A 12,396-nucleotide genomic window follows, 5' to 3' on the forward strand; every position below is an offset into this window, starting at 1 on the left:
TCACGTGGTTCCAGGTGTCACGAGTCACAAGATCAGCTGATCATCAGTTTCAGCAACAACACTTAATGGATTAGCACTGCTAGGTCTCCGAATTTTCTGCTGCTTACTGTAAGCAGGCCGAGTAATCTGACTGCCCCAAAGAAGTGGGTTTTACACAGAAAGTAATAAAAAAAAACTGAAATTTTTCATAGCTTACTTGAATGCCAATCTGTTCACAGCAAACAAATCCAAGGGAAAAGTAAGACTCAACCAAATAAAGGCCAATAAATAGGTCAAAAAGTTTTTTTACAGTTGCGTACAGAAGAAGCTGATCGGACAGCTGCCCAAATTGAAATAAAGAACAAACTTCGGGTTAGTGGATATCCAGCTAGTTTGATTCACTCAAGAGCACAGATTCCATGGTTGACCTAAAGCAGGGAAAACTGGTGACAAGGTATGGCGCAGTCAAGCAGCCAAGCACTGCCATGAGTGAGCTGCATGTCCGCAAGCTTGTGGTATGGCGCAGTCAAGCTTGAAGATTATCCAAGCATTGCCATGAGTGAGCTGCATGTCCACAAGCTTGTGCCTTGTAACGTACCGTCAGTAGAGTCCGTGGTCGAGGAATATTCCGAATTGTTCACAGACATGGCATGCACCAAGCAAACTGCCCGCAAGAGCACTGATGGGAAGGCCCCGAGGAAGCAGCTCACGACCAAGGCCGCGCGCAAATGTGCACCAGTCAGCGGTGGTGTGATTAGGCGTCGGTTGCGGAGGTTATTGGTACCGGTGGCGAAAGCCAACACGGGGTGATTTGTGACTGCTGTTATTTCATATGAACCAGGGACAGCGGTGGTCATTCAAAGGCTAACATGAGAGTAGCTTTCCCGAAGGGAGACATTTTGTGCTCAACATTGTTCAACTGAAGGATCGCCTCCCGACAAACAGGGAATTGTGCCTACAAAACTAACTGTAACGCCTTCACTAAGTACTATATAAGGCAAACGGCCAGGGAGCTTCACACCAGAATAGAAGAGCACACTAAAGAAAATAAACGGGCCGTCGAGTAACGTGGATGCATACTGAGCGTCACTGAAAGACTTAGCGATGGTAGAACATGCACTGAAAACGGGACACAAAATACATTCAGAAAATTTTGAGGTTTCGAGACGACGATTACGGTCCACGCCATAGACACTGATGGCCTAGGCGGTGGAGATGACCAAGCATCCCAGTGTAAATAGATTATAAGGTGTAGAACTGGCAAGTGTATGGATAGCAGTTTTGGATCAGCCGAGCTGACATGTGCTTACATGCGAATTTCACCTAGTCTCACCCTCCTTCCCTCCCACTGCCCACAACTAAATTGTCGCGGCACTCACAAGCCCACACAGACCAACGGCGTCCGCCAGCTGCACCCAAGGTAAACCTTTAACGGAAGCACCTTGATGTGGAAGCTTAAGAAGCTCTCCCAACCCATTAACCGAAGGATTAAGGCAACCACACTAGCCGACAAGACATTTTAACTGATATCCAACACTGATCTAGTGAGCTTATATGAAGAAGTGTCATCGGATGCGTTCAAGCGTAGCCACATTATGCCTTTTGACAACACTGAAGCTGATCACGTGGTTCCAGGTGTCACGAGTCACAAGATCAGCTGATCATCAGTTTCAGCAACAACACTTAATGGATTAGCACTGCTAGGTCTCCGAATTTTCTGCTGCTTACTGTAAGCAGGCCGAGTAATCTGACTGCCCCAAAGAAGTGGGTTTTACACAGAAAGTAATAAAAAAAAACTGAAATTTTTCATAGCTTACTTGAATGCCAATCTGTTCACAGCAAACAAATCCAAGGGAAAAGTAAGACTCAACCAAATAAAGGCCAATAAATAGGTCAAAAAGTTTTTTTACAGTTGCGTACAGAAGAAGCTGATCGGGCAGCTGCCCAAATTGAAATAAAGAACAAACTTCGGGTTAGTGGATATCCAGCTAGTTTGATTCACTCAACAGCACAGATTCCATGGTTGACCTAAAGCAGGGAAAACTGGTGACAAGGTATGGCGCAGTCAAGCAGCCAAGCACTGCCATGAGTGAGCTGCATGTCCGCAAGCTTGCGTCTTGTAACGTACCGTCAGTACAGTCCGTGGCCGAGGAATATTCCGAATTGTTCACATACATGGCGTGCACCAAGCAAACTGCCCGCAAGAGCACTGATGGGAAGGCCCCGAGGAAGCAGCTCACTACCAAGGCCGCGCGCAAATGTGCACCAGTCAGCGGTGGTGTGATTAGGCGTCGGTTGCGGAGGTTATTGGTACCGGTGGCGAAAGCCAACACGGGGTGATTTGTGACTGCTGTTATTTCATATGAACGACAGACAGCGGTGGTCATTCAAAGGGTAACATGAGAGTAGCTTTCCCGAAGGGAAACATTTTGTGCTCCACATTGTTCAACTGGTCGCCTCCCGAACATTGTTCAACTGAAGGATCGCCTCCCGACAAACAGGGAATTGTGCCTACAAAACTAACTGTAACGCCTTCACTAAGTACTATATAAGGCAAACGGCCAGGGAGCTTCACACCAGAATAGAAGAGCACAGTAAAGAAAATAAACGGGCCGCCGAGAAACGTGGATGCATACTGAGCGTCACTGAATGACTTAGCGATGGTGGAACATGCACTGAAAACGGGACACAAAATACATTCAGAAAATTTTGAGGTTTCGAGACGACGATTACGGTCCACGCCATAGACACTGATGGCCTAGGCGGTGGAGATGACCAAGCATCCCAGTGTAAATAGATTATAAGGTGTAGAACTGGCAAGTGTATGGATAGCAGTTTTGGATCAGCCGAGCTGACATGTGCTTACATGCGAATTTCACCTAGTCTCACCCTCCTTCCCTCCCACTGCCCACAACTAAATTGTCGCAGCACTCACAAGCCCACACAGACCAACGGCGTCCGCCAGCCGCACCCAAGGTAAACCTTTAACGGAAGCACCTTGATGTGGAAGCTTAAGAAGCTCTCCCAACCCATTAACCGAAGGATTAAGGCAACCACACTAGCCGACAAGACATTTTAACTGATATCCAACACTGATCTAGTGAGCTTATATGAAGAGATCTTACGAACTGGTTCTCCGTCTACCTTAAGACCTGACCACCTTAGTTATCTGCTCACTTCGCGCAATAAAGCTCTCGTGTCAAAAGTGGAACGTTGCCTATTAAAAACTACTGATTGTTTACTAAGTCATTCTGAAACGGCCCTTCCTCAACCGGTTCAAACAATTTCCCACTGATCTGTGAGAATTGTTCTTGTGGAAATAAAAAGCGATGTGTGCTTAATTGAAACATTCTCATTTTACAATTATATACATTTCAGACCCTTTAGTTACCAAATTATCTCTATGTTGAAAACAAACGCTTTGATGTTGTTCGTCAGAAATCAATGGTCATTCTCTTTAGATAACAAAAGTTCTTGCAAGATGGCGAGCTATTTATAAAATTTGAAATACGCAATGCCCTGATAGAAGGTATACCGGTTTTGGTCAGTTCCCGTTAATTTAAACAAAAAAATCACTGTGGATATTCACGAGGGTGTGGCACCAGAGTACTATTCAAAAATTTCATTTCATAGAATCAGTGGCATCATCTCGCTCTTGGTTTTTTAACTTCGAACAGCAGCACAACTGAGTTACGTTGCGCCAAAATGGAATTGCTAAAAGATTTCTTGGAGATGTGATTTTTGGTAAAGCAGAAATGGCACCACCATAGTTTGAATTTCACCAGTTCTCAAAGTATTTTCCGGCTTTGATGATTTTATCAAGAATGACTGAATCACTTATGTACTGGATACATGGAAAATGGGCTAAACACTTAGTGATTTAGCTAGGTTTGATCAATCATTGACAGATTTGGGCTTTTGTGCTTTGCTATGCTAAGAAACTCTCCTATCAAAATAAACTGCTACTGTTTTGCATTTTTATGCTAATAAACCGATTTTTGCAGCAAACGCTCCAAGAAAACCTTGGAGATTTATCGAGGTATATTGATGAAAACATAAGGAGGACTTGAGTTTTTGTTCTCCCCCTGAGAAAGGTAACGCGTTTTACGCCAGGTTTTGGAATTCGTACGACTAACACAGATTTAAGTAACCTGCAAAGCACTTTTTGGATCTCGTACACAAGGAAATCAAACTTTTTGACCTATAATACTCTGTTTGCGTCTGTAGAATACAAACGTAAACTCGTCCAGAGTGCCAAATAGTTGCACCCGATTCCTATACATTCAGTTCGTGGCAGAGAGTCATCAACACGGTCATCCATAAAACTAAGTTAATTGACGATTATGTCTGAAAAATCCTTGACATATTCTTGATGCACTCTGAATTGGTATACGAACTCATGGCATTGGTAATTGTTCCTATGGTCCGCATGTCTTAGTGTAACCGTGATACTACTAATTGGAGGGTATGCGAGTAGCATGTCTTCTCGTAAATCCGCTTTGCGTCTCTTCAAAAGTGAGATCTGTTACGGAATTTGTGAGTAGCTTTGTAGCATTTGCTTGGATTTGAGCAACGGTCAATGCATATTCAGGAAAGTTCAAGAAGACGCGCTCAAGAGAAGGTGTGTTTTGTAAATAAGGTGCATATGAGAGTTTTGCTTCCCTGTCCAATAGTTTATAGCTGTTCAGTTGGCATTTCTTAATAAATAACTCCGCAGCAGAAAGCTCCTTTCATTCGTATTCCTTTCAGTGTCCTGTTGTGCTGTGCCTACCAAAACTGTTTTGGGTGGTTGCATGCACAAGCATGAGGCTTTATTAGATTCTTAGAATCCCAAATCTGTTTGGCTTGAAAGGACCTCGGTTGTTTTAAACTGTTAGTATTTTTTGAAACATGTGAGGCGACGGCTGAACAAGGTTATGAGCCCCAAGAGGGGCGGAACCGATCGTGGGCTGTCGGAGAGTATTCATCAACCTAATGAGGAACCGATCGTGGGCTGTCGGAGAGTATTAATCAACCTAATGAGTGGTGTATTTTGTCTATGCATGTATCGCAATACAGTGGTGTATTTCGTCTATGCATGTATCGCAATATCCAAAATATCGTACTAACAGATACATGAGGCGACCTGACGCAGCATATTCAGTTGCTTAAAAACGTCATAAACGAGAGTTTCAGTTGGGTTCCAGGTGAGTCTCCCGTCAAAACCAAATAGGTGTATATCGCCTATTTCGTGCGATTTGGGTTCAATACAACATGAGGTTTACGAAAATTGGGGAACTGAGTCTGTCTGATGAACCCAAGAAGGNAACATGAGGTTTACGAAAATTGGGGAACTGAGTCTGTCTGATGAACCCCAAGAAGGGCGAAGTCCTGCTGAAGAGGTTTTAACAAACCTATGAGTAGTATATTACGTCTAAACTGACTCGTCAGGCGTTGTTAGAAGAACCAAACACGATCGTTAGTTGGGCTCTGAGCTATCGCTGAAGCATCTCCTAAACTGCTAAAAATGTGTAGTTGGCGTAAGCTAAATTATTTTTGTTACACATCTGGCATTAATACCAATTTGTGTCACACAGAAACGGTCGGAGTCTGCTTAAACAAGTAATATCCAAACATCCCCTAAACTCACAAACATATTCACACAGGCAATCATGGTGTTGCTTCTCAAACTGGGGGTGTGTTGCTGAATCCACTGGTTTGGTAACATCTTTTTAAAAAAACGACAGCGTGACAGACCATCGGCAAGGTGCAAATTTCTCTCGAAACACTTTGGCGTTTTGGATTAACAAACCTTCCCAGAAGAGACCAAGTTAACGCTGTCAGCTGGTTCACTAAAGTGGTAACTCAAGGGCGGATGACGTCGAAAAGGTATCTTCTCTAATCAAAAACCCTTAAAATAGAACATTTTCCACTGCAGTTTTTATGACACTGATCAGATACCCGATTGGGATTAACAGGTACGAAAGTCGTGTAGCCGTAATATAAAAAAACTAGCCTGTGTAATACTGCTGCTTTGGTCTAGGTATCAGACTTTATCAACACCTTCAAACCTTTTCTTTCCTATTCATCAGTAAATGGCCCGATTTCATTCGTGTGAAAATTCTCACTTTCAGGAGCGAGAACAGCAACGAAAACGGTAAAATTAATCTACACTTCCGGTTTCGGTTGGAAATGCTCAAACTGAAGTGAAGTTCGCTAAAAGAGAAGCAGTCAATAAGGTAAACTATTCGTCATCCTTTTACTTCCTTGTAAAAACAGATGAGCTTAGATGAAGTTATGGGAATCCAGGAGGTGATAAACCATCATCGGTTCGGCCAACATCAATCGTATGTTGATTCCAAATAGTTTCGGTACAGTATACCACGAAAGCCCACATTTGAAATCCATCGGGCCCACCCTGTCATTCCTGTGTCTCTGGTTTTCTAAGGAGCAAAGCAGGGATTTAGGAAATGATGGTTGACTTGCTTTTGGTGGCCAAGAATCACCTTACAGTCATTCTAATGGCAACGGATAAAAAAGCTGGTGTAAAAAATCATTTGTCAATTTAACAGATTGAGCACCCTCATTACACAGTTCTTTAGAGACCGCATATTTCATTTACGTCAATCGAGCTGAAGTCATCCACTGTGTTCCGCACCCGTGGACATAAACTTGAACAGGTGACTCCAAAATGAGAACTAAATAAAACGCCTTTACTGAATGCTCATCTCGAGCAAACGCACATAGAATTGGCCGGCATTTTTTTGGGCCCACTGTATTCCCGTATTGCGTCTGATGCATACTCAACTGTAAACCCCCTTTTTAGTGCCTAGCTGCCACGCCACACGAGGGAAGCACGAGGGCTGAGATACTGCCAGGTTGCCTAAGCCTAGACAGGGAAAGTTGAGAGGCAGAGTTCGGGTTCGAACCACGGACCTCCCGTTCAGTAAATTTGCGCTCTAACCAGTAAATGATCCCGCTTCTGATGCGTACTCAGTAAACTTTGCAATCAAATTTGACATTCTTGTGATTAATTATTCCAGTGTTATTTTGGAAAGATTATGAGAATAGTGAAAGTCAGATGTCAGAACTCAGTAGACTGAAATGAATACACCCAAATTCACTTACTTTGAACATCTTTGGGGGAGATTACTATAGATTGGTAGGACAAAGACAACCGAGGTGAGCTATGCTTCTATTAGTCCTACTTCAGAGTAAATGGATTTCTCAACAAAAACCATAAACGAAAGTGAACGTTCGAAGTGGAGTAATTGGTTAACAAGTGCCTCCACACCCATACATCACCTTCCAAATGATAAAAGGAACTTAAATGAAGCCGTTTTTAGACTCATTTTCAAGTGTGGCTGATTGAGTCCAAACACTTTAGGCGTTCTAAGCGGTTACATTGGGCTACACGCTTCTCAAAAGAAGCTATCGAGAAGTACACCTAAACATTGAAGGGAGCAAAAGTTACTGAAAGCACGCACTTGCCAAATATCTTTGTGTTATTAGATAAGTAGAATTGAATGCACGGTAGCCACTCGTCAAAGAATATAAAACAACAGACCTTAATCACCACAAGAGTCCTGAAAATGCACCCCTCGATCCACCCGGAAGCCAGCATTTGTAGCAGCTTAATTAATGCTGAGGAGATTGCAAACCTCTCGGGACGATCGGCAAAACATCAGCGCCTTCCTAAATATAGTAGTTAGAAAGCTGACAGCTGACTGCCTGTTGATGCAGTTATATAGTTTTTTATTTCAATTTCGTGAATTCTGTTTATTCCACTGATGTATGACAGGAGGAACTTAGGAAGTAAAGACGTTAAACTTTCTAAATTAAACTGCTGGCAGTATGCAATTATTCAAATAAATCTAGTTATTCCATTAGCTGTTACAAAATCAATGCACCATTTTGGTGACTGATTTGCCCGCTGCTCCGCTGTTTTTGTTTTTCAATGAATTTTTAATGTTTTGCTGTTTTAATGTGGTCACGAGTAGTTTCTAACGAACTGCGTGGCGAAGCTAAAACAGGCAAAATAGATCGCTGACTTTTTCGAAGATCTTCCAGATATCTGGTGCGCTTCCAGTGACAAAATTCAGTTAGTGGTCGGTCTATGAACCGAAACCCAGCAAGACGTGTGCTGATCACAGTTCATTTCACTACTTCCAGAAATAATCCTCTTTTCTGATGCACAGTTAACTACCCTGAAAACGGTCAAGATGCCAGAATAACCGTGATGATGGTACACAATGCGATAAAAGACGATGATTTGTTTTAGCCTGAGCGCGACAGTCTATGCACAACTGCTTCTGGATGTCCTTGTCACTCAGCTAGGCCTCACTCAGAAAGTTCGTAGACAACCAACATCTGTGGCTGACTGTTTTGAATTACGAAACTCATTACAGTGTGCTCCATGCCGGTGCTGTGTCTTGCGAAAACAATTTGGAGATTCCCATGAGTGAAACCATTAGGGTATGTGTTGCTGAGGAGGTCACCGCAAGTCAAAGTTTGTTGGAGCTCGTTGGAGCTCCTAATTGTTCTGAAGACTTCTAAATTATGAAAACCGAGAGTGATGAAGACAGTTTTCTAGGCCTTCATCTTCGACCGCCTGATGCATTTGCGCGTCAAGAAGAGCTGCTAGTGAGGAAAATATCTGGTGTGGACAGAGTAATGAGCACATTGAGTGAACCATGTTCTTGGAATGCGAACAAACACAAAAACACATGCTTTGATATGTGCGTAGAAACTGTTCTTTGCACACATATGTAAAGGATAGGCAGAATCAATTTTTACCTTCATATACCAGCAAATATCTTTCAATCTCTTTCCATTTTTAGCAGACTCGGATATAGAGTTTGAGTAATATCAGTTGATTCGACAGGCGTAAAATGAGTTTATAGCAAATGAGGATAGCTTTGCTTTCCTTACAGATTTTTTCATATCAGAGGGCTTTTTAGGGGCCGGATAGAACCATACATTTCGGATATAAATATAACCTCAGGGGTTTGGTAATATTTGGGAAACCAGCAACTTTGTTGGGACCTTCAGTTATTTTCGGGTGAAACTGCACACATATATAGACAACTTAGAATGTTCCCCTCAGTCACTTTGTCTTGCGTGTCAACGCACTAAGCTCAACTAAGACTACTGCCCTTAAGAGAATGTTGCTTACACCACAGTTTTATGATTAACGGCCCGAATAACTATCGTACTGCTCTAAGCGTTTTACCAGGAAAAAACTGTAAAATATTTTTAGAGGCTTTTCATTGCCGATAGACCTGGATCGTTAGCACCGCCTTCATCACTAAATTTCAGCTCTGTTTGCCCATTATGTAATGCAAAGTAACTTATGTTACATGTAATTTTATCAGCACCAACTTACGGTTCGAACTCCTGGGATTAGTTCTGTCCTCTATTACGGGCGTAACTGGAGTAACTGCCTCATAACTGTCCACGTCGCCATCCTCAGTTTCTTCATCCAGATCGTCGTTGGCATGTTCGATAAAGGGGAACTCTTCATCGTCATCCAGATTCAAATCATCTTCATCGATTTCTACATCATACTCATCTATATTCACAAATTCTTCGTCATCCACTTCAGTGAATTTGCCAACAGGGTAGTACTTAGCCTCTGAAGACAAAGACGAACTGTCTCAAGAAATGTGGTGATGTACGACGAAGCAATGTTAGTTGTGGAATCAAAACGGTTTGGGTAGATCGATATCTGAGAATACGGCACTTATTTTCTGGTTTCCCATTGTCCGCTGATTTTGTAAACATTCCAACTTCTGGTTAGCGACATAGTTACTTCGTACATGAGCTAAAACTCACGACCTCAAAAACTAGTCATAAATTTGTATAGATTTTTGTTACTTGAGCCATTTAGTACGGGTGACCTTGGTGATCCAAAATCCGCAGTTTGAAAACCGCCAGGGTAACAAGTTGAGAGCATTAAAACATTGACAGGATGAGAAGTGAGCTGGGTTGTAACACACACACACACACAAACACGGTAACCATTGTCTTTGTACTATTCGGTTACCAGAACTAGACGAATCAATTATGGTTCATACGTCTTCAATGCCGCAAGCATTTTCTACCTGTATGGGTATCACTGTGCACGGCTAATAAAAAAAGTGAAATGAAGTGGTTGCGAAATTTCAATAAAAGCGGGTAATTTTTTGTTTTTCTTCATTTTTTTCAGCCTAAATGATCCAATTTCTAAGCACAGGTCTTAATAAGTAGCTCATAATCCGGGAAAATCTGGTTGCGGTATCAATTCGACCTTGGGATGATGAGTCGAGGGGCTCGGCAAAACCAGCAGTGCCTCCTACATCCTCTCAAGGTTCATCTGCAGTTGCGGTGACTCTGTCGTTGGCAGAACGAACCATTGCTTTTGTCAAAAGATCGCAGAATACATTCCAGATATCTCGAGCCCTTCACGTGACAGCATTCAACTAGTGCTCGGTCTACAGCCCGTAACCCAACAAGACACAAGTTGGTCACAGATCATCGAGTAACAATACTTCATCAGGATTTCCGCTTCCAGTGTTCTGGAAGTAAGTATTTGATTGGTAAACGGGCACTATATGGTTTGGTGGAGATTTATAATAGTCCCAGTTAATGTGCGGACTGTTTACTTCAACTGCGGGCGCTAAGACTTGGTTGGAGAAACTTCCAGGAATGAGGCTCGGAGTTACCGAGAGCTACCACTCTTGCACGCTGTACAGTCTGCATGTAAATAACCTGCGCCGCATTTGATGATAAACAACCGTCAGTTTTTTCTGGTTTCGTCCAAATTATGTCCTTCAGCATTTGATCACATGTCTTTAGAAACTTGTTCACTGCGCTATGAGATATTTTGAGTTTAAGTGCGTAGATTGATTTTTTCGGCCAGCTTGAGGTGGTTTGTTTTTTACGGTTTTGTTAAGCAAAAGCTTTCCGTGAGGCACTTTGATGGACACAATCCAGGCCTGCATCACTCCCGACTTAATCATCAACTCCGATACGTGGGCATCATAAAAAGGAAGTGAAACGATGATTGACATGAATTATACTCATGAAACGGTTAATTATACTATAATTGAACTATATATATATATATATATACTATAATTAAACTTTGTTGATCCAACGACTGGAGCTCACACACAAACCATCGAATCTCTTTGGCACGTCTACAAGATGCAAAATCAACGCCAAAGCGACACACCGATCTTTAGTGGACAGCTACTTGTGTGAGCTCATTGGAAGTGAAGGTACCGGAAAACGAACCTTTTCATGCAAATTATTAAGGACGGCCCAATTCCACTCTCTTCAATAAAAACTAAAAGTACAAATTTCATATCCTCTTTTTTGGGTGGAGTGGGTTCATTTTTTGTAGGGTTTATCTGGAAAAAATCCAGATATTTGATATGAGGAGTGTTGAGTGGATCTAAGCAGTAAACCGCTTGACAAGCGTGTAGAGGCATCAGAATCAATGTACATGGCTGTCAAAGTCTCATCGGTAATGGTGATCTGTTGAAGAGAGAACATAATGTGTATTTAGGCCTATATATACAGTGTTGTACTATTTCGATAAGGACGCACCACTCAACAAGATCGAGAACTGTCTTAGAATGCTTCGTGGTTGTTCGAGATGATTACGTGAACTCTTCTGTGATAGCTTTCAGTTGACAGAGATAGTTACCTGTGGCAAAATGTTTTCGTAACTGTTTCTGCAGTAGACAAGGTTCATGAATGACAAAGAGGGAGAAGCACACAATTGTACGTTTTCCTAATGAATATCTCGCCGGAGCTTCACGGGCATTGACTCACGTGGTCGGACGGTTGCAATAAAAGTCAAGGTTATCCAAAACAGAATTTCTGCAATTCTCATGGTGACATGAATGTAGCGGGGGTATGGCTTTGTTATATAGGGTGCTGATACTGACCTTCTTCCGTTGGTTTGTGCCCTGCTTTCTGGAATATTCTAACGATCCTTTCGCCTGACTGTTTTTTAATAAAAATTGATCGAAATAATCGACTGTTCCAGATTAGAGAAAATATTAGGCCTCGACAAATTGGATAGACTGGATTCAGTGCTGCGTTTGATTCAAAAGTCACCGCTTGTAAAAAAAAGTATAGTGGTTACCTTGAATCAATAGAACACTGAAGGGCAGAAACTCTAATTTGCGCAGGTGTTGATGGCCTCTTGATTAACGAACATAAGAGGTAGAGACAAACGCGCTGTAACAAGATTTAGAAAGCACAATTAAGCGTTCTTAATATCGGATGAATTAAATGGTCAGATTGATTTTCGTCAGATGAAAGAGAGAAATTGAATGATGCTATGGTGCGGGTTCATACACACAGCGGCTAGTCAGCGATAGAAGTTGCTTCCTTGAGTTCAGACTGTACCCACATCACAGTGCGGTTTCCTGTGTAGCATCAATG

The 12,396-nt window shown here is 42.3% G+C and overlaps 1 protein-coding gene across 1 annotated transcript; it reads right to left on the reverse strand.

Moving 5' to 3' along the window:
• Positions 1-518: 518 nt before the first annotated feature.
• On the reverse strand, positions 519-11,839 carry T265_07840 (hypothetical protein; the record flags this gene model as incomplete). Its single annotated transcript, XM_009173473.1, has 4 exons — positions 519-796; positions 2,108-2,326; positions 9,344-9,592; positions 11,779-11,839. The coding sequence occupies 4 exons, from the start codon at positions 11,837-11,839 to the stop codon at positions 519-521; spliced, it is 807 nt and encodes a 268-aa protein (XP_009171737.1).
• Between the last annotated feature and the right edge of the window lie 557 nt (positions 11,840-12,396).

Source organism: Opisthorchis viverrini, assembly GCF_000715545.1.
Source record: "Opisthorchis viverrini unplaced genomic scaffold opera_v5_187, whole genome shotgun sequence".
NCBI lineage: Eukaryota > Metazoa > Platyhelminthes > Trematoda > Opisthorchiida > Opisthorchiidae > Opisthorchis > Opisthorchis viverrini.